The sequence below is a fragment of the Saccopteryx leptura genome, chromosome 7 (assembly GCF_036850995.1).
Source record: "Saccopteryx leptura isolate mSacLep1 chromosome 7, mSacLep1_pri_phased_curated, whole genome shotgun sequence".
In the NCBI taxonomy this organism is placed as follows: Eukaryota; Metazoa; Chordata; class Mammalia; order Chiroptera; family Emballonuridae; genus Saccopteryx; species Saccopteryx leptura.
In genome coordinates this window covers 56,333,229-56,353,234 of record NC_089509.1, presented here as the reverse complement: position 1 = coordinate 56,353,234, position 20,006 = coordinate 56,333,229, and the positions used below count along the sequence as shown (strand labels likewise).

General features: G+C 43.7%; 1 protein-coding gene across 6 annotated transcripts in view; it reads right to left on the bottom strand.

Moving 5' to 3' along the window:
- Positions 1–20,006, bottom strand: part of MYO3B (myosin IIIB) — a 547,413-nt gene that overhangs the window by 455,754 nt on the left and 71,653 nt on the right. For all 6 annotated transcript variants that reach the window (XM_066345578.1, XM_066345581.1, XM_066345576.1 and 3 more), the window contains 4 exons: positions 17,301–17,484; positions 16,003–16,137; positions 2,074–2,178; positions 1,752–1,851 (listed from right to left, as the gene is read on the bottom strand). In XM_066345578.1, coding sequence (XP_066201675.1) covers positions 1,752–1,851; positions 2,074–2,178; positions 16,003–16,137; positions 17,301–17,484 — 524 coding nt within the window. The remainder of the gene's footprint in view (positions 1–1,751; positions 1,852–2,073; positions 2,179–16,002; positions 16,138–17,300; positions 17,485–20,006) is intronic.

Sequence of the window (20,006 nt, the reverse complement as noted above, 5' to 3'; positions counted from 1 at the left end):
GTGTGCTTATTACCAAAGGACACACCTTTGAAAACATCAGGCATAGATTTGTCAAGGAACAATGGAGTGTTCTGCTTGCAATCTCTTTATTAGAAAGCCAAAGAGGGCTCAGTTAACCTCTATGGGCCATAAATAATTTCCTATTTTATCTTATTCAGTACTCCACTACAATTCTGATTTAAAAAAAGAAAAGAAAAAAACCCCTACATTCTTCTGTGTTTAATTTCTAGAATTTTCTTTTGCAGCAACTGGAAGTTCAGGAACCTTCTATTGGAAAGATTAGGAGCCTTGACTGTCGTGCCAAATCACAACGCTGGTGAGTGGATCATTCAGCATTAATCGCATCCTCATCTTTCTAGGTCAGGGGTCAGGAACCTTTTTGGCTGAGAGAGCCATGAACGCCACATATTTTAAAATGTAATTCCATGAGAACCATACAAAGACCGGTGTACGTTATGCATTATCCAATAAAAATTTGGTGTTGTCTCGGAGGACAGCTGTGATTGGCTCCAGCCACCCGCAACCATGAACAGGAGTGGTAGGAAATGAATGGATTGTAATACCTGAGAATGTTTTCTATTTTTAACATTATTTTTTTTATTAAAGATTTGTCTGTGAGCCAGATGCAGCCAGCAAAAGAGCCATATCTGGCTCACGAGCCATAGGTTTCCGACCCCTGTTCTAGGTTCTCTTCCTCACAACATCTTCACTGCACCCAGGATTGTGTGTAAAATACATCTTGATGTTACACACACAGCACATTCATGGAATTATACCATTCTTTACATGGAAAGAGTAGCATAAGACTTAAAATGCCCACCCCGGCTATTTTTCTTTGCTTGCTCTTTAAGAGATAGACCAATACAGCTAAAGTAATTTCATTTATTTTTGAGTAATTTATTCTGAGCAAATAATTCGCTGATACATTTGAACCCTGAATTCTTTCTCACCAGGCTATTACAAATCATCAGTCTTTTCTCCTACTATGTTGACATTGATAAAGAACACTTTAAAAAGTGCTTTTGCAAATGTTTTCTCATTATTTGTGATAATCATGCTTAAGTACTACTGACTGTTGTTGAACTCATTTAGAAGATTAAACCACTCGGTTAACTTAAAAAGAAAAACCCAAATGGTTTGTTGATTTGAGAATATTAATAGATGAATGTTGCGAGGGGATATTAATCGTTCTCTGGCCTTAGGTTATACTGCTCTGCATTTCCTCTCACACTTCCATCCCGTTGGTGTTTCCAGTTCAACCAGCCTCACGTGGAGCAGCAATAATCACAATTTAAAGGGATGTTAGTTCCCAGACCCACAGGACTACTTTACCTTCTGCTCACTGGGAATAAATATGCCTGAGGCTAGAGAAAGTCATTAGAAAGACCAAACTGCTTTTTCTTTTCATATGCAAAAGAAGAAATGACAAAATGTAAATTATAGACAATTGCCCTAAGACGTGAAATTGTTCCCAGAAAAGTAAAAACTTTTTCCCGTCAAATTCTTCTTTTGAAACACTTTAATTTTCTATTTTTAATAAAATTGCTTCTAAAGCTGAAAATAGATTTAACAAGTAGCATCTCCTAGTGTGATCCATCTGGTAAACATCCCACTCGCCAGCCTGTGTCTGACTGGAAAAGTCCCCCAGCCTGTGGTGTAGCACAGAGGCCCCAGGCTTCTGAGATCGCAATAAATTGTTGCCCTTGGCTACACTGCACACATCAAGAAAACAAACGATAAGCAGTCATTACCAAAGTCAACGAGCTTAACTCCTCCTTCTGTTGTCAGAAGAATGTTATTCCCCTTGACATCGCGGTGGATGATTCGATTATTGTGCAAATGTTGAAGGCCCTGCATAGCATTCCACCACCACCAAACAAAGGAAAAGAGAATGGAAGATTTGCATGGTTATTTTAAAACAATTAGCATACTATTAAAAATCTAATCAAAGTCCACATTTGACTAACCTTGCATATTATAGGAGGTTTCCCCCTTGTTAATATGCAATGGGGACCCAACTGATGACAAATTGCCCCCCTCTGCTGTCATCCCCAGCTCAAGGGACTTTCTTACCAAGAGGGCCCCATATAAGATGTATGAGATCACTGCTTCGTCCAACCACTGGCCAGTCCTGAGTAGACTTTTGACAAGCTCGGTGACTGAACCCCCATTACACAGCTGCAAAAGGAGGTGCAGGGGAGAGAGACAGCACAACACATACAAAAAGAAAAAGAGATGTTAAGACTGTCAGTCCCATGTAGTAAAATAAATTTGCAGATCACAAAACTCCATGTTGAAAAAATTTAACTTCAAAATTCCATTATGTAGTCAAATCTAGTTGTGTGTGTGTGTGTGTGTGTTTACTTAAGGTGATAATTTATGAGTGAAGCACACATCCAAAAAGTTGATTTTTTAATTGTAAAGTGAAGTATGAAAGCACAAGTCATTACTTAGAATTCAAAAGAGAATGCATGGTGACTTATTGGATAGTTTTTATTTTACATGAATACCGTCTATTTTTTTTTAAACATGCATTTTGAGGCTAAGAAAAGACCAGAAGAGGCCAGATGGATGCCCTTGATACTTGGGCAGAAATAAGTTTTATTTCTGAGCTTCCTGTCTCTTGTGTGCCCAGAGGCAACAGAAGCCACACTCTTTTCACAACTGCCACTGCCCATCATCAAATTTAGGGCATGTAGTTGCATCACAGGTGCATTCAACCATCTCATAGTCAGCAACTTTACACTCTTCTTCTTTTCCCTGTAATTAAAAACACCATTGTTGGGCAGATAAAATACATTATGCTCACTTTGTTAAAGATGGCGCTGCCCACGTGGAAGCCTGTCGCCAAGGTGATGGTATTGGTTGCCCTTCTTGCTTGAGATGGGTGTGATTATATTAACGTGTGTTGGGGCAGGCTGTGGGCAGGCAGAATCCTTGTAGCCTGGAGCTTAGTTTTGGGACTAAGCCTTTCCCACCCTTTTTGATGTGGGGTGGTACACTCTCATGAGGAATCCCATTATGCCTCAGATAAGTGACTTTGTATCAGAGACTTCCTTCTTTGTATATTGGATTAAAGGTTTTGGTTTCTACACTATAAAGTGGGGCAGACAGGGAGCTTACTCTCTTTTGGTTCCTGAGATTAGCATTAGAGGAGAGAGCAGAGAAAGGCCACGTGGAGGAGAGGAGAGGCAGCCAAGATGGCAGAGTGCTGAGAGAGAAGGAGATGGGGAACAGAGGTAAATAAGGCTGGTGAACTAGAAACCTTTGATCCTAGGAAATTCGAATAAGTCAATAACTTTGTGAGCACTGAATGAGTGGGTTTTGGAGCCCAGTGTGTGTTTTACTTGCCCACCAGGTGCAAGCTAGGATTAAAGCTAATGGCCCACCAGTTTTTGGCTCTATTGTTTCATTACCATCTGTCCAAATCTAATGTGAACCTGCATGGGCCAGGTGGCTGTGATGGTGGCCGTGGCTACTGGCTTTACAACCATGAAAGTATATCTTGCATATGTGTTCTTTGTTACATATTGTGCATTATGAGATCTGAGGGTATGTATACCAGGTATACTATACTTTCGTACACATTGAGGAAGAAAGCTCCCCACCTTAAACCAAGAAGTGTCAAGGACATTTTATGTTTTAGGCCAAGCATTCAGAGAGATTTTGTAAAGGACACCTTTTTAATTGTATAATGTACTTCATTCCCTGTGTTGGAATGCCTGTGGTATAGGTAGCAAAGCTAGCAAAAAAGAGTAAAATGTTGGCCAAATAATTTTGTAAATATGATTTTTATACTTGAGTGTAATTTACAATGTGGGCTAGGCAACACTAGCTAAAGATGGTCAGTGAAGTTACAAAATGCCATCCTGCTTGGGAAGGGCTATTATTTGCTAATGGAAAGGTTTTTGTACTAGAAAGTTTAAAAGAAAGAAGGAAGGAGACATCAGACCCCCCTTCTCCCATTCACTGAGGAGGAAGAGAAGCAATGAGGAATGCAGGGGGAAAGGGAGATCTGAATAGCCCCTTCCTCTCCCCTTTTCTTTCAGTTTTTAAGACCTTAATGGGCGATTTCCAACACTTAATCTCTGACATCACTTAAACCTCTTCGCATCCTGAAATCTTGTAATTGACGAGTACCTCTAGACCAGTGGTAGTCAACCTGGTCCCTACCACCCACTAGTGGGCGTTCCAGCTTTCATGGTGGGCGGTAGCGGAGCAACCAAAGTATAAATAAAAAGATAGATTTTACTATAGTAAGTTGTTTTATAAAGATTTATTCTGCCAAACTTAGCAAAAATCTGACATAAAGTACTTGATAAGTAATTATTATTATATGCTTTAACTTGCTGTAACTCTGCTTCATAAATTTTATAAAGTAAAGTTACTTCCTGTTGGGCAGATAAAATGTATTATGCTCACTTTGTTAAAGATGGTACTGCCCACGTGAGGCCGTTGCCCAGGTGATATTAATGTGTGTTGAGAATCCTTGTAGCCTGGGGCTTGGTTTTGGGATTAAGCCTTTCCCACCCTTTTTGATGTGGGGTGGTACAATCCAATCATGCCTCAGAGAAGTGACTTTGTATTAGAGACTTCCCTATTTTGTATATTGGATTAAAGGTTGTGAAGCTACACTATAAAATAGGGGCGAAATAGGAGTTTGTGCTCTTGGTTCCTGAGGTTAGCATGAGAGAGCAGAGAGAGTAGAGCCAGCAGCGGAAGGAGGCCACGTGGAGTAGGCCAGGAGAAGCAGCCAAGATGGTGGAGTGTTGAGTGAGAGGCCAGTTTGTGCAGTTTGACGCTGGAGAAGGAAGGAGATGGGGAATTGAGGAGAATAAGGCTGGTGAGCTAGAAACCTTTGATTCTAGGAAACTCAGATAAGTCAGTGGCTTTGTGAGCACTGAATGTGAGTGGGTTTCGGAGCCCAGTGTGTATTTTTACTTGCCCGCCAGGTGCAAGCTAGAATTAAAGATGAAGGCCCATCAGCTTTTGGCTCCATTGTTTCTTTGCCGACTGTCCGAATCCAATGCGAACCTGCACTGGCCGGGCTGCTCTGATGGTGGCCCTGGCCGTGGCTCCTGGCTTTACACTTCCCTACTTTATAAATCACCATTACTGTGGAACCAGTGGGCAGTTAAAAATTTTTACTACTGCCTGACCTCTGGTGGCGCAGTGGATAAAGTGTCGACCTGGGAACACTGAGGTTGCCGGTTCAAAACCCTGCACTTGTCTGGTCAAGGCATATATGGGAGTTGATGCTTCCTCTGCTCCTCCCCCCTTTCTCTCTCTCTCTCTCTCTCTCTCTCTCTCTTTCTCCCTCCCTCCTCTCTAAAATGAATAAATAAATAAAAAAAAATTTACTACTAACAGAGATACAAAAGTGGACGGTAGGTATAAAAAGGTTGACTACCCCTGCATTAGACAAAGGGATCACGAGACCCTTGGATGTGAACTTGTGTTCTGTAAAGGGTATATAAGATGTAAGAGATCTAATCTCGGGGAGCACGTGTCTTTGGAGCCATAAGCCCCACGTGTTCTGCTGGCTTTTTAATAAATTCTCTTTTCCCCTTCTAAAGTGATCTGAGTGACTATCCTCCACTGGGTCACTTTCCTGCAACGTTAAGGGTTTTCCTGAATAATTTTTGTAACTGCAGAAGTCAGCATGCAGGTTTGGGTTTGCTACATGTCATCTTAAATCAAGGGTTCTTCACTAGTTTGAGCAAGGCATGTGAATATGTTGAAACTATAAGCAGTGTAGATATGCAACTTACATTTTTCTGTTAAAAAATATTCAGAGCTTACATCTGAGTCTCATAACCATAATTGTCAGCATAAAGGTTAAAATCCTGCTTTAGCAACTTACATTTCCTCCTGACACTTCATCTGCAATTTGGGAAAAACTTAACTAGTGAACCCTGGGTTGTGTCTGTCTGAGTCAACTGGCTTTTCATAAGCAAGAAATTCCAAGGGAGCACAGATTAATACCTTTCCTTTAGAAAAACAACTTTAGCAAGATAATAACACAGTAAGCTCTATTTGACTCTAATTATGAACATCTGCAACATTTTTATAAAGGGTGAGTAGAAGTTTCTACCTGATTGGGTACCCTGCTACATACATGGCAGATACCTTGCACACACATTAACAAGATAACCTGTAACCAAATTTGCCCATGTATTTACCATTTCAATTGCTCATAAGCAAGAGTATGTGACTAAAACTCTAATACAGCATTACAAATCTTTAAAACTAGGGTAAAATTACTATCTAACTACCTTAAGGAGGGACCCTGGAAGCAGTGAAGTACAATGAAGGCTATGATGGTCTTATGAATTTGAATAAAGTGTCCTTGGAATTGCTTTCTACTAATGTCAGGTATAACTTGTAACTCAACACTGCTGGCTCTGACAACTCTAATGTTGATTACCAGGGTAATGTCTTCCCAAGGTGTGGAAGACTGCAAGCTGGCAAAGCCCTCGCAGTTTAAGGCTTAAGCTAAAGGCTAAGCTCTTCCCCACAACTCCATATTGGTTAAGAAGCTGAGTACTTCTCGTCCCATCCTCCCACCTCACTTGCTTTATTAAGTTACTAAAGGCTAAATTCTTCCCCACAACCTCTGATTGTTTGTTTAAATTGGTAAAAGCAATTTACATGCCCTTCTCCACACCTCTGTGTTAGCTGTGTTTACCCTTTGTTTTGTGAAGTTAAGATGTTATACAGGGTGGAGGGTTTTCTGCACTAGGGAGAATTCTTGGGTTGCCTTGGAAATGGAACTTTGTATCAGAGATTTCTTAGATTTGTTAAAGACTTTGCTCTGCCCTATAAATAAAGTGGTTTGGGGTGGAGATTTGCTCTGGCAAGCTATCAGCTGTGCAAAGAGACCTCCCAATTCTATCCTTTTTCTAAGTTTATTTCTTCATTCCACACCAGTCTCACTCAGAACCTGGACAATTACTAGCCATGCTGGTCTGTGGCACCAAGGATTCCAGATTCTTTTAATTCCAACTATGTCTTTTTTTGTGTGTGTATTTTTCTGACGTTGGAAACGGGGAGGCAAACAGACTCCCCCATGCGTCCGACTGGGATTCACCCGGCATGCCCACCAGGGGGTGATGCTCTGCCCATCTGGGGCATCGCTCCATTGCAACCAGAGCCATTCCAGCACCTGAGGCAGAGGCCACAGAGCCATCTCCAGTGCCCGGGCCAACTTTGCTCCAATGGAGCCTTGGCTGTGGGAGGGGAAGAGAGAGACAGAGAGGAAGGAGAGGGGGAGGGATGGAGAAGCAGATGGGTGCTTCTCCTGTGTGCCCTCACCGGGAATCGAACCGGGACTCCTGCACACCAGGCCAATGCTCTACCACTATGTCTTATATGACCCTGAGAGAGCCAATAACATCCAATGTTCAATATAATACCCTCTTGAACAATGAATGCATTTTCAGTGCCATGATTTGTAGAATAGTCCTAAAAGCTAGGCTTTTGACAGATATAAAATCATCTTCTGAAGACTCCCCAAATTAGATTCTATATTTCGTAGAACAAGATTTGGAGAATCGACCACAGAATGAAATGATCATGGAAGAATGTAGGACATGACAAAAAGGAAATTCTCAACCCACCAGGGGGAAAACAAACAAACAATCAAAAAAAGCCCTTCTGGAGCAGATGGCCTGAAGCTTGAAGAGCTTGAAAGAACAAGTTGAGAGTGAGGATACCCTCTCTTGGCAGGGGGGTGGGGGTCCATAAAGGGGGTAATAATAGAAATTTCAGTTTCTCATGGTACTCTTTTCATTTGGAAATCTAAAAAGAGACCTCCTTACAGAAGTGCCTCATGCCAAGTAAGGGGTGTCCACATTGAATGGCAATGGCAGTAGAGTATGGTGAGGCCAACCAAGCCTGGGACTATGACAGTTCCCTACAAGCTGCTCATGACCTGCGGGAGATTCAGAAATTTATGCTCCATTTGGGGACAGGGACAAGGCTAAAGTTTAAATGAGAAGGACAAAGAGCATGAGGACCTCATGATAGGAGGGACCAGGGGTAAGGGGAGACATGGTAAGGCAGAAGCACAAGGACTTGAGGGTCACCACACAATCTGAAGCCCTGCTCTCGCTGCCGTGACTTTACATGAGCATTTGCTTACACCCAGATGCAGGTGCCACTTAGAATGAAGGAACAGGAAGAAGAAAAGTAAAAGCCCTAAAAATACTAAGTCCTTGCCCAAGTGATTGAGCTTTGAACCAGACTGTGAAAATGGAATGGAAATACCAGAATTTGCCTCGTCCCAAAGAAGTTACTCAGTTGGACTGAGTTTAACAGAATGAGTTCAATCAGTTGTCTCCTCTAGGCAGACTGGGGACCCAAGAACAAACTTGAGTCCAGTCATTGAAAAGAAAGTTACCTCTTTGCTTTCAATAGTTTGTGATTATCCAGTTTATACCCGTTACTCAAACATGAATATGACACAGTCTTTGCCCTCAAAGAACCCACCACCACTAATGAACATATGAGTAATTAAGAGTATGGCATGTGCAGGGGTGCGTCTAAGGGAGGATGGTGGCACCAAAGAGGGAATTGTAACATCTGCCGAGGAAGGGTGAAGCGTGGACAATCTGGGAAGTCCTCCTAGAGCCTGTAATATTTACAGTGAGTTTGAAGGACAAATGAGTTTATGGCAGTGGACAAGAAGGGAGAGGGTATCCCTGGAAAAGGAACGTCATGCACAAAGGAAGGGAGAATGAAAGAATGAAGGAATGAAGGGTGTGAGTGTGTGTGTGTGTGTGTGTGTGTGTGTGTGTGAATTCTAAATACTCAGCTATGGTTGGGACAGAGGGTGACAGGATCCTAGGGCAGGGAGATGGGGAAGAGAGGTGGAGAACAGGGAATGACAGTCTGTCCTGCTAAGGAGTATGGGCTTTATTACTATTCACATAGGCATTATAATACCATAATACACCATTAGGTAAAAACCAGTAAGCTATCGGCACATTTTAGGCAGGAGGACTCTGTTCAGATTTGCATTCTAGAAAAATGACTTGGGCAGCAGATTGGAGGGTGGACAAAATAGGAAGACACCAGAAGCTGGACATCTGCTAGGAGGTGTTGAAGCAATCTAGAGAGGCAGGGTCAAAAAGTCAAGAGTCATGAGGATGAAGAGTTGGGGAAAGATACAGAGGCTTTCATGAGCTAGAACAGATAAGGATTTCTGACCATCTGTATGTGGAAAGTAAAGAAGAGACAGTCTAGGGATCTTGTGAGAATAAAGGAAATATTAATAAAGTTCTCGGATCCTGTTGGGCAAATAAGTTTGTAAAATCTGTATTTTCTGGTTTTGCTCACTTTTACTGTTAAAAATGACGCTGCCCACATTAATGGCCATTGCCCAGATAATACAACTAGTTACCTTTCTGCTTGGGAAGGGGCTTGGTTATGTTAATGTGTGCTGAAGGAGGGATTACACGCAGAAAACTTTTAAAAGAAGGAGCTAAGAGGCCATTTTGGGAGGAGACCACGTGTTGCAAGGCAGAGAGGCCATGTGGTATTTGAAGAGAAAGCAGCAAGATGGAGGTGTGCTGAAGGGGAACAGAGGTGAGGGGCTGTAAGGCCAGTATCCACGGCCACCATCACAGCCGCCTGACCCATGCAGGTTCGCATTTGATTTGGACAGTCGGTAATGAAACAACGGAACCAAGAACTGGTGGGCCACTAGCTTTAATCCTAGCTTGTACCTGGCAGGCAAGCAAAACACACACTGGGCTCCAAAATCCACTCATTCAGCGCTCACAAAGCTACTGACTTATCCGAGTTTCCTAGAATCAAAGGTGTCTACTTCACCAGCCTCATTCTCCTTTGTTCCCCATCTCCTTCCTCTTCACAAACTGGCTTCTCTTTCAGCACTCCACCATCTTGGCTACCTCTCCTCTCCTCTCCTCCACGAACTGAGGGAGAGCAAGCTCCCAGTCTGCCCCCACTTTATAGTGTAGAAATCAAAACCTTTAATCCAATGTACAAACAAGGAAGTCTCTGAAAGGCTTAGTCCCAAAACCAAGCCCCAGGCTACAAGGATCCTGCTTGTCCACAGCCCACTCCCAACACACATTAATATAATCTCACCCATCCCAAGCAAGAAGGACAACCAATACCATCACCTGGGCAATGGGCTTCCACGTGGGCAGCACCATCTTTAACAAAGTGAGCATAATATATTTTATCTGCCCAACAGGGGCTTTGTAAGCTCTGCTGAACTGGTGAGGGCCTTTGATTCTAGGAAAACTCAGATGAGTCAGTGGCTTTGGGATCCCTGAATGAAAAGGGAAGTATTTTCATGCCATGTGTATTTACTTGCTTGCCGGGTACAACCTAAGATTAAAGAAAATGGCCCACTAGTTTTTGGCTCCATGTTTCTCTACGATCTATCCAAATCTAATGTGAACCTGCACAGGCCAGGCGGCTGTGATGGCGGCCGTGGCTACTGGACTTATAGATCCCCTAAAGCCAAGAAGGACTGGGAATGCAAGGCACTATAACATCTCCTTCAGAGCCACTCTTCACCTGGCTCCTCTCTCAGGGAGGTGTGTGCTTCCCTGAATTGCAAGTGCACTATTAAAATTCTACCCAGAGAAAACGTAAATAAAATACTGGGTGATGATCCAAGCTACCTCAACCTGGAATTTTCCTCTAAAACATCATTTTAGTCTCTCTCCTGCCCTACTTTAAATGTGGCCATTTTTGCAACAGGAGCCTATGGAGTGATATTTTATATAAGTAGCCAATTTATAAACTCTCCACAATTCTAGGACCTATGAAGGGATTAAAAGGAGCCATTTTGTCAGCAGGATCAAAAATAAGCTGTGGATTTCAAAACAAAACAATCTACTCAGCCAGTGCCTTCGGCTCACTAAATGTCAGCATTTAAGAGCTGTTGAATGGCCTGTGATTCACTCACACACAAAAGAAAACCTATAATTAAGCTGTTCAGGGAAACTATAGAGGAGGTTGTCCTGCTGAGTTGATAACCCCTCCCCACCCCCAGCAAAGTTTCAAAGGGCAGCCCGTGGGTTACAAAGAAAGCACTTTGGGTACTTGGATATAAAAAAAGGAAGCAGGAACACACTTTTACAGTTGTCTAACCAGAGTAAATGTTTAGTGAAAGGGACTGAACATTTTAAAAGCATGACAAGAAATTATATTTAAATATATCAAATAAAACAATCCCCTTAGAGTTTTAAGAAGGCAGTCAAGCCTCCTGCTGCACCCTGAGGGCTGGAGCAGCAGCCTTTATTCCCATCCACTCTGCCAGCCCTCAGATTCAAACACAGAGGTGTGTCTCCATGCCTGCATTCCTCCCTACGCCCTCAGCATTCAGGAAATGTAGCAGCTGGATGCATCTAGAATTTAATAAGCATTTTGCTACAAACCAAGCAAAATAGAAAAATCATTTCTGTACCACATCTATTTCCCAAAACATCATTGAAGATTGAGTCAATCACAGTATGTGCTGGTGCCAAGGTGGTCATAATGTCATGGAATAAAATGTTCCTTGCTCAATTAGCCATCAACTTTCCTCCATGTTATTTAAAAGCCTGATGCAACACAATCACTAGACCTTTACTTTAGTTGAAGCTCAAACTTTCAAGTAGATTCTGTACTGGCAGGTTGATTTGACCTAGTCAGACTGTAGCAACTGAGAGAAATTTCTTTTCTGTGTCCTTTTGTTCAGCGGACTTTACTTTCAAGGGTGTTAGGTGCCATGGAGGGTGTAAGTAACAGGTAAAGATCATTAAAATTACTCTAGAAGATGCTTTAGGAAGCACCACATTGGACAGCGTTCACCTCTCCGTAAGGCCAGAACAACATATTTTTCCTACCCACTGTGGAAACAGTTATGTTTGTTTTGCAGATATACCAGGTGAAGCCACTGGCTTACACCTGAAGGACTGAAAACTATGCCACTTGCAACCCTAGAGTTCTAATCAGAGTGGGGAGATGCTCACACCACAGGAGGTAGGTGTGCCCAAGATGCCCACCTCCCATCTCAGTCTCTCTCCAGGACATGTGCTTAGGAGTAGAGCAGTGGGCAGAATCACTCCACGCCTCAGCTTCTCTCTCTTGCTTTTGCCTCAGCTTCCAACTCTCTCTTGATTTTGCTTTAACATATAACGCATGTATGTAGGATGCAGCTCTGTTCCACATCACAGTTCCTCTCTTCTCCACTCCCAAGTATTCTATGCCTCCCCCTGGCCCCCAACATTCCAGTGACTCTCATTCCGGAATCCTACCAGAACCTGCCATCTGAATCAGTGCTTTCTAACTATCTCTGGCCAATCACAACTTACCAGTCCCATGTTCCAGAGCATGAGTCCTGTTATGACCCCGATGTGTTAATGTGATCAACTAATGCGATCAACTTGATTCGTGCCGCAATATCATTGGATGAAAATGGTTTAAAGTATATCACTTGCAGTAATATTCAGGCTAATGCTGGACTTTCTAGAGACTTAAATTAAAATAAAAACTGAACAAAGGTGTTCCCCTCCCAACCGGCTTAGTTACTGAACTTATATATAGATCTCTGGGAAGCAGAAAAAATAAAACAGATTAAAAACTTATTTTATCTGGTTTAAAATATAAGAAGTTTTTTTGTTTTTGCTTTTTTACTTTACAGACTCATTTACAAGTACATTGCACTCCAAACCACTTCTTTTAGCTTGAATACATAATTCATGCTGAAATTAATAGCATCTACCTGCTGAGAGTTTTATACTAAAAGGAAATAAGAGAAAATGTAGTTCATGTCTTAGAGTACACTGGGCATGTTTTCTGAGTATTGTGTTTCTCTTAATGGTCTAAATCCATACTCTATTTAATTTAGGTGAGAGATAATATACGACTTACAGATTTTTTAAATTACAAATAAAACTTACAAATTCTCCAAAACATTATTATGCGTGCTTTCTCTTGTATCTTTCTAAAACAGTAGGTGTCTGTCATGGAAAAGAGCTGCGGTTTACTTTCTGCTAACAATTAGTAATGGATTTCAGAAATGACACTTTTATTTGCTTTTGTTTTCAGAGCCAGGATGATTTAAGGGGATTATTAATAACATTTTTCCACTTGTTAGAATTGCTCTGTGGAATGGCTGCTCACTGGTCCTTCCATCTCATTCAGCAAGGAAAGAGCAAAAGTGACATAAATTTAATTTTGATAGGCAGGGCGAGGAGAGCAATATTAAACAGATCATAACTTTATTGTGTGAGTCTCCTAAAGCACTCCTAAGAAAGCTGCAGATGGAGCAAAACAGTCAAGATCCTGGGTGGCTGGCATGGTCTCCCCTGCGTGTGCGAGGGAGACCAGGAACTGCGTGCTCCCAGCCAGACAGCCCGGTCTGTGTTCTGGACCCAGACAGCCCGGTCTGTGTTCCGGACCCAGACAGCCCGGTCTGTGTTCCGGACCCAGACAGCCCGGTCTGTGTTCCGGACCCAGACAGCCCAATTTGTGTTCCGGACCCAGAGAGCAGCGCATGCTGGGAGCCAAGTGCCCGGGTGTGGTTCTCCCTCCAGTTCTGCCGTTTAACTCGTTAGGTGATGAGAGGCATGTCACTCCTCTGGGCTCTGTTCCTTAATCGAGCACGGGGGAACTGACCTGAAGGGAGGCTGAGTGAGGGTCCTGCCGGTTCTAGGAGCCCAGAAATCCTGTTTCTATAGGAATACTGTGGGCACTGGACACACTTAACTGACCAGCAGCCTAGAAGAGAGGGCTCGTTTTGGAAAAGAAAAGACCTGACAACATCTGGTTCCCTATACTTTCCACTCCTGCGTGGACCAAAGCATCTTGCAAAAGGCGTGAATGTTAGAATATTGTATTGCTGAAGTGTGAATAATTCAGTGTCCCAGGGCAGCCTCATTATCTGTCCGTGATTACCCTGCAAAAGCAGGAGACAGTCTGCAGCGGAGCACGTGCACACGCTCAGGTCATAACTCTGGGCGACTTCTCACCTTTCAAGACCGTGTGGCCCTTCCCAGCTACCCTGGCCATGCTGTACAGCTGACCTTTGGTCACTCCTTCAGGTAGAGCATTTATTCTCCAGGTGGCCACAGGTCTGAGCAACTCACCTACCTGTCTGGTCACATCAAGGGGAGGCTCCTTCTCAGGCCCTGGAAAATTCTTGGAAATTTAAGTTCTTCTATTAAATATAGAGCCTTTATTGAATCAGGAGATAAAAATGAACAGAAACTAAGATTTCTTGGTCACTGTACCTCCATTACTAAATTACAATGAGGTTTAAAGCATGAAGATCTTAGAGAAATGAAGAAGAATATAACAAGAGACCCTAGAAACAATACTTTCCATGTCCCAAGAACAGCGGCACTTTAAAAATTAGTGTAGAGCATTGTCTCGACATGCCAAGGTTGCAAGTTCGATCCCCAGTCAGGACACATACAAGAATCAACCAATTGAATGTACATATAAAAGAGTGGAACAACAAACTGATGTCTGCCTGCCTGCCTACCTGCCTCTCTCTCTCTCTCTCTCTCTCTCTCTAAAATAAAACAAATTAATATAAAACTAGTGTTATTCTAGAGCTTCACTGGCAAGATAAAATTTATAACATTCACAGGGAAGGGAAGGAGAATGATACAATCCAAAAGATGATATGGTGAGAATGTGTTATATGACAACCAGCCAACTAAACAAAGATGATTTCTGAAAACCAAAACCCCTTACATCTTTATATTCTGAGGAAGGCAATTGATGTGACAGAAATGTTCAATTTGGTTTTCCTGCAGATTATCTCATTTGAATATAACAAATGAATTCCCCATGCATGGTTGCCATGGCAACCAGTAGAGTTTTCCCCATACCCATACCCACCCCCACCCCTACCAGAGCCAGGTGGCAGATTTGGATGAGAAGCACTAGTCGCTGAATTGAGGGCTATTCTCTCCCCTGGCACTTCTCTCTTAAGGCTCTCACGTTTGTCCTTGTGCCCCTGGACCACATATGTGACCTTAGGCACAGAGGCATGTGCTGGTTCGGAGGGATGGAGTCCCAAACAAATCAGGGTGAGCCTCACGAGTAGGAAGAAATAGACCTGTCCTAATGTACTAATTTCATAGAGTGCCGTTGCCATTTTAGTCCCACTGGGAACTGGATTTGTGGGGAAATATTCTGGCACCCAGGTATACACATTCGTTCCCATGAATAAGGGAGAAAAGGGCAGATGACAGTAGGTATAGTGCTGCTCCTTTCAGGTTCCCTCTTCAGAGCAGAGGCTGCTGGGAGAACTGGCTGCTCCTTGGTCCCAGGGAACGAGCACTTTTCATGAGGAATTGTGCCCCACTCCAGCCCCAGGTCCCCACTACCCCAGCACAGCATGCAGCCAGCAACTGGCTGCTGCAGAGATACAGTCAGGACAGCTCTGCAGGAGCATCCAGCTCCCCAGCTCCCAGAGGACGGGCTGAAGCCTCTGTTGTAACCACATTCCTGTTCAACATCTCCCTTGCCCAATCCTGCCTTCCTCACTTCTTTTCAGGTCCATTCCTGCATGATTTCTCCAAGAAACCTGCTATACACAGCCCTCAGAATCCATTTTGAGAAAACCCAACCTAAGGTGAGGATTAATGAACATAAATGGGCTAATGCAAACTTGGTAAACCAAGTCAATCTTGGGCTAACAATTTTTGAAAATGAGTTGCAATCGTGTTTCCTACAAAATGTTCCCAGTATAGGGAAGAAAATAATCTTTCCCAACTCTATTCCTGTATTCAGTCAGTATTAGAAGAAAAAAATTATTATAATTTTGAAGCAGAGAAACATGAACACTTTTTGTAGACAGCCTACCTGTAAGAACTGGGGAGGAGAATGCCACATCCGGTAAAGTGCCTGTGACACACAGGAGGAACCGACTTCTCAAGTGAGGATGGTACGGTATTTAGGCAAAACATATCTGCGTGCCCCTGGAGCCCTGTCTGGATGGACAGTTACCCAATGGGAGCCTCTCACCTCCAGGACCAGCCAGAGCTGTCCTCCCACACAGTGATCCGCTTTGTAAAACATCCCATAAAACTTGACAACATTGGGATGATTAGGAAGAAACTGCAAAATGTTGTATTCTGCCTCAATCTCTTCATCCATATCCTACACAGGGTAAAAAACAAAAACAGTGTATTCTGGATTAAGTCTCATGAGTGAGGAAGGGTGGAAGTCTGACATCATGATGAAGTAATCATTTAATAAAGCTTTTTTTTTTTTAATATTTTTAATGTCATCATTACCCCAATGTGACTATGCCTAATGATGGACATTCAAATCCCAATTTAAACTTTCCAATGATTGTATCAATAACATGTCTTTACTATATCCTTTTTTCTTTAACAGTATTATTATAAATATTTTTTTTACATTTAAAAATGTCCAAATTTTCAAGGCAGTTAAGGAGAAGTAGTTTGAAAGGACCCATCACAGGACAGGACACCTATAATCTCAATGAGCAAAACAGCATCCAGCATTACAACCTCCATGTTCAGAGCTCTGAAATAAGATACTAGGCTAGGGCCCTGGCCGGTTGGCTCAGCAGTAGAGCGTCGGCTTGGCGTGTGGGGGACCCGGGTTCGATTCCCGGCCAGGGCACACAGGAGAAGCGCCCATCTGCTTCTCCACCCCTCCCCCTCTCCTTCCTCTCTGTCTCTCTCTTCCCCTCCTGCAGCCAAGGCTCCATTGGAGCAAAGATGGCCTGGGCGCTGGGGATGGCTCCTTGGCCTCTGCCCCAGGCGCTAGAATGGCTCTGGTCGCGGCAGAGCGACGCCCCGGAGGGGCAGAGCATCGCCCCCTGGTGGGCAGAGCGTCGCCCCTGGTGGGCGTGCCGGGTGGATCCCGGTCGGGCGCATGTGGGAGTCTGTCTGACTGTCTCTCCCAGTTTCCAGCTTCATAAAAATACCAAAAAAAAAAAAAAAAAGATACTAGGCTAGGGTGACTGAATACCACATGTCTGGGTCACTTTGTAACTTACAGAGAGACCAGCCTCTGTATTAGTCAGGGAGTGAACTACATTACTCTCTTCAAGAGAATAACTTTTGAAGAGCCCTGAGGGCCAAAATAAAAACAATAGTAAACTGGGCAAGAAACAAAAAGTCAAGGAAAACTTTAACTCCAAATGGAGTCCTGTCATTCAGATGCGCTGACAGCTCCTGCTGAGGTTTCACGCCAGATCTCATGGATATTATCCCTAGAAGTAGGGAAGAAGTTGAAAACTCACTGCATGAAATGCTACACTGCGGTTACAGTTTACCACCATTACTTACACTGATTGGATCCAGAATTTTTACTGCGGCCAGGCTCCCATCTTTCTTGTTAGTTACCTTGTAGACCTTGCCATAGGTGCCTTTACCTATGGTCTCTATAATTTCCCAGGTATCCGTGGGATCTGGAAGCGATTCAAATCCAAGCATTGTGGGGTTGTAATGGAACAATCCATACAGCTGTTTCCTGTGGGGCGAAAGGCTTGTTATGTGCAACAGATCACAGGACTGAGGCAGTGGGCTTCTAAAACAAGAATATTTTTATTTCTTAACCAGCAACCTTGTGGTACTTTTCATTTTCCTTTTCTATTTTAAGTCAACACTTTAAAAGGGGATTTGAAGCCTCCTTAAGAAATGAGGGGGCCCTGGCTGGTTGGCTCAGTGGTAGAGCATCGGCCTGGCATGTGGATGTCTCGGGTTTGATTCTCAGTCAGGGCACACAGGAGAAGCACCCAGCTCCTTCTCCACCCCTCCCCTCTCACTTCTCTCTCTCTCTCTCTCTCTCTCTCTTCCCCTCCACAACCATGGCTCAATTGGAGCAAGTTGGCCCTGGGAGCTGAGGATGACTCCATGGCCTCCTCCTCAGGTACCAGAAGAGCTTGGTTATTGAGCAATGGAACAATGCCCCAGATGGGCATAGCATCGCCACCAGTGGGCTCGCTAGGTGGATCCCAGCTGGGGTGCATGTGGGAATCTATCTGCCTCCCTTCCTTTCAAAATAATTAGAAGAAAGAAAAAAAGAAAAAGAAAGAAATGAAAGTATAAGTTAGAAGGGTCAACAACATGACTCTAAACACCTTAAGAACACAGTTTTTAAAGAGGGGCAATACAAACACTGCAGGCGGGAGAAAAAAGGCTAAAGATGTCCGGTCATGACCAGATAGTTATCAGTCTAAGCTGCTGCCAGGGAAAGCGTCTGTAAGCCGGAAGTCCTAGATCTTCATCCCCAGGTTATGGTAACCATGACCAGGTCTCTCTGACAGTCACTGGAAAACAATTTCCTACCTCTATGTGCAAAGTCTGGGCTGCTAGGAAAGATTGTGCCTATGCCAGGTATCAGTCAAGGCACAGCAACCATTGCCAACCAGGTCTTGGGTCCTGCAAGGATTAGCCGAGGTCAGACCTTCTCCATACAGCAACAGCCTAGTGCAGGGATCACACCGAGTGGGTAACCAGAAACTGCAAACTCACTCTGCTGATTTAATAAGGATGCAGTCCTGTGTAGTTTAAGTGCAGTTGACCCTTGAACAATGCAGAGAATAGGGGCCCTCACCCCACTTTACCAGCCCCATCCCCCAGCTGCAAAGTAGAAAATCCATGAAAATCTTTCAACTCAATAGTCAGCCCTTCCCAGCTGTGGATTCAACCAACCGCAGCTGGGAATGCAAAAATACTATTTCCATCTGCGGGCGGTTGGTTGAAACCATAAAGGCAAAAACCACATATACAAAGGGCTGACTATATGTATCAAAAATAATGCAAGTATAAGTGGACCCATTCAGTTCAAATCTGTGTTATTCAAGAGTCAACTGCACTTTAAGTAGCAGCAGCAAGCTTAGCAAAAATGATCTCCTGGACTCATCCCGTGGAAAAGCCCCTTCAGGTGCAGTTTCTCCCAAGCTGGAGGAGGCGCCCCACCCCCAGTCTGCTTCCAACCCCCGGGAATCCAGTGAGGCTCCAACAGCAAGAGTCATGGCCTCCAGTCCCCACAGCATAGTGTGTGCTGTCCACCCAGGCAAACACCTGGCCTCGTGCTGGGCATTCCACTTTGCCCTTCTAATTCTTTTCTAGATGGCATTCTCCCCAGGTGTAGCCTTATGACCTGGCACAAGAATCCACTTTTTATCTTCACCCTTTCTGATGGGAGCATTTCAAAGATATTGAAAACCCGTTACCAAAACAAAACAAAAGAAAATCCCAGCGGCTGTGCGGTTGTGGCTGGAAGGGAACCCGTCTTCCCAGAGTTCCTCTGGCAGATGCACCACACACCAAAGGGCTGCCACCAGCTCCTCAGGAGCCCGGGCGGGCTCACCCAGGGCTGAGGCACAGACCTACAACGGTCAGCTGGTCCAACAACTCCTGCCTTTCACCTGCTGGTTTCAACATTCTGATGAACTTCAACCTTCCCTCCTGGCCAGTGTTTTCAATCTTTCTCACCGCATACTTCATAAAGTGTGCCATATCTGTACTTCCTCAATGCTTTTAGTCACTAAAAACATTTAAAATAATTGCTTTTTCATGTGAGGAAATCCCTTTAGAGGCACTTTCTATTATTACCCTAAATACAAACCCAGTATCATATGCCGTATTTAAAAAATGAACTGCAAAAAAGATGATTACACTGAAAACAACAGCTATTCAAATCCAACCATATAATGCTGCACCCTGATCTCCCTTTCTGAAAAAGTGAGATCATCAAGTGATGGGGAAGAATTAAAGATTAGCACAAACTTCCCCCTTTACATCATCAGAAGGCCTGCAAAAGAATGAGCCAGGGAACAACTTGGTCACTGCGCAATTCAGTGTTCTTTATTGTGGGACTCCCCCAAACCTCTCAACACCTTGAGAACTGCTCCAAGCTCTAAATACAGGACCAGCCAGGGGTGCTGGCTAAGGCCAGACCAGCTGGCATAGAGAGGGGAGGGAGACTGAGATGTGCTTTCTAGAGAGAGGAATGTGGACCATCAGCCTAAATGGAATTATTTGACT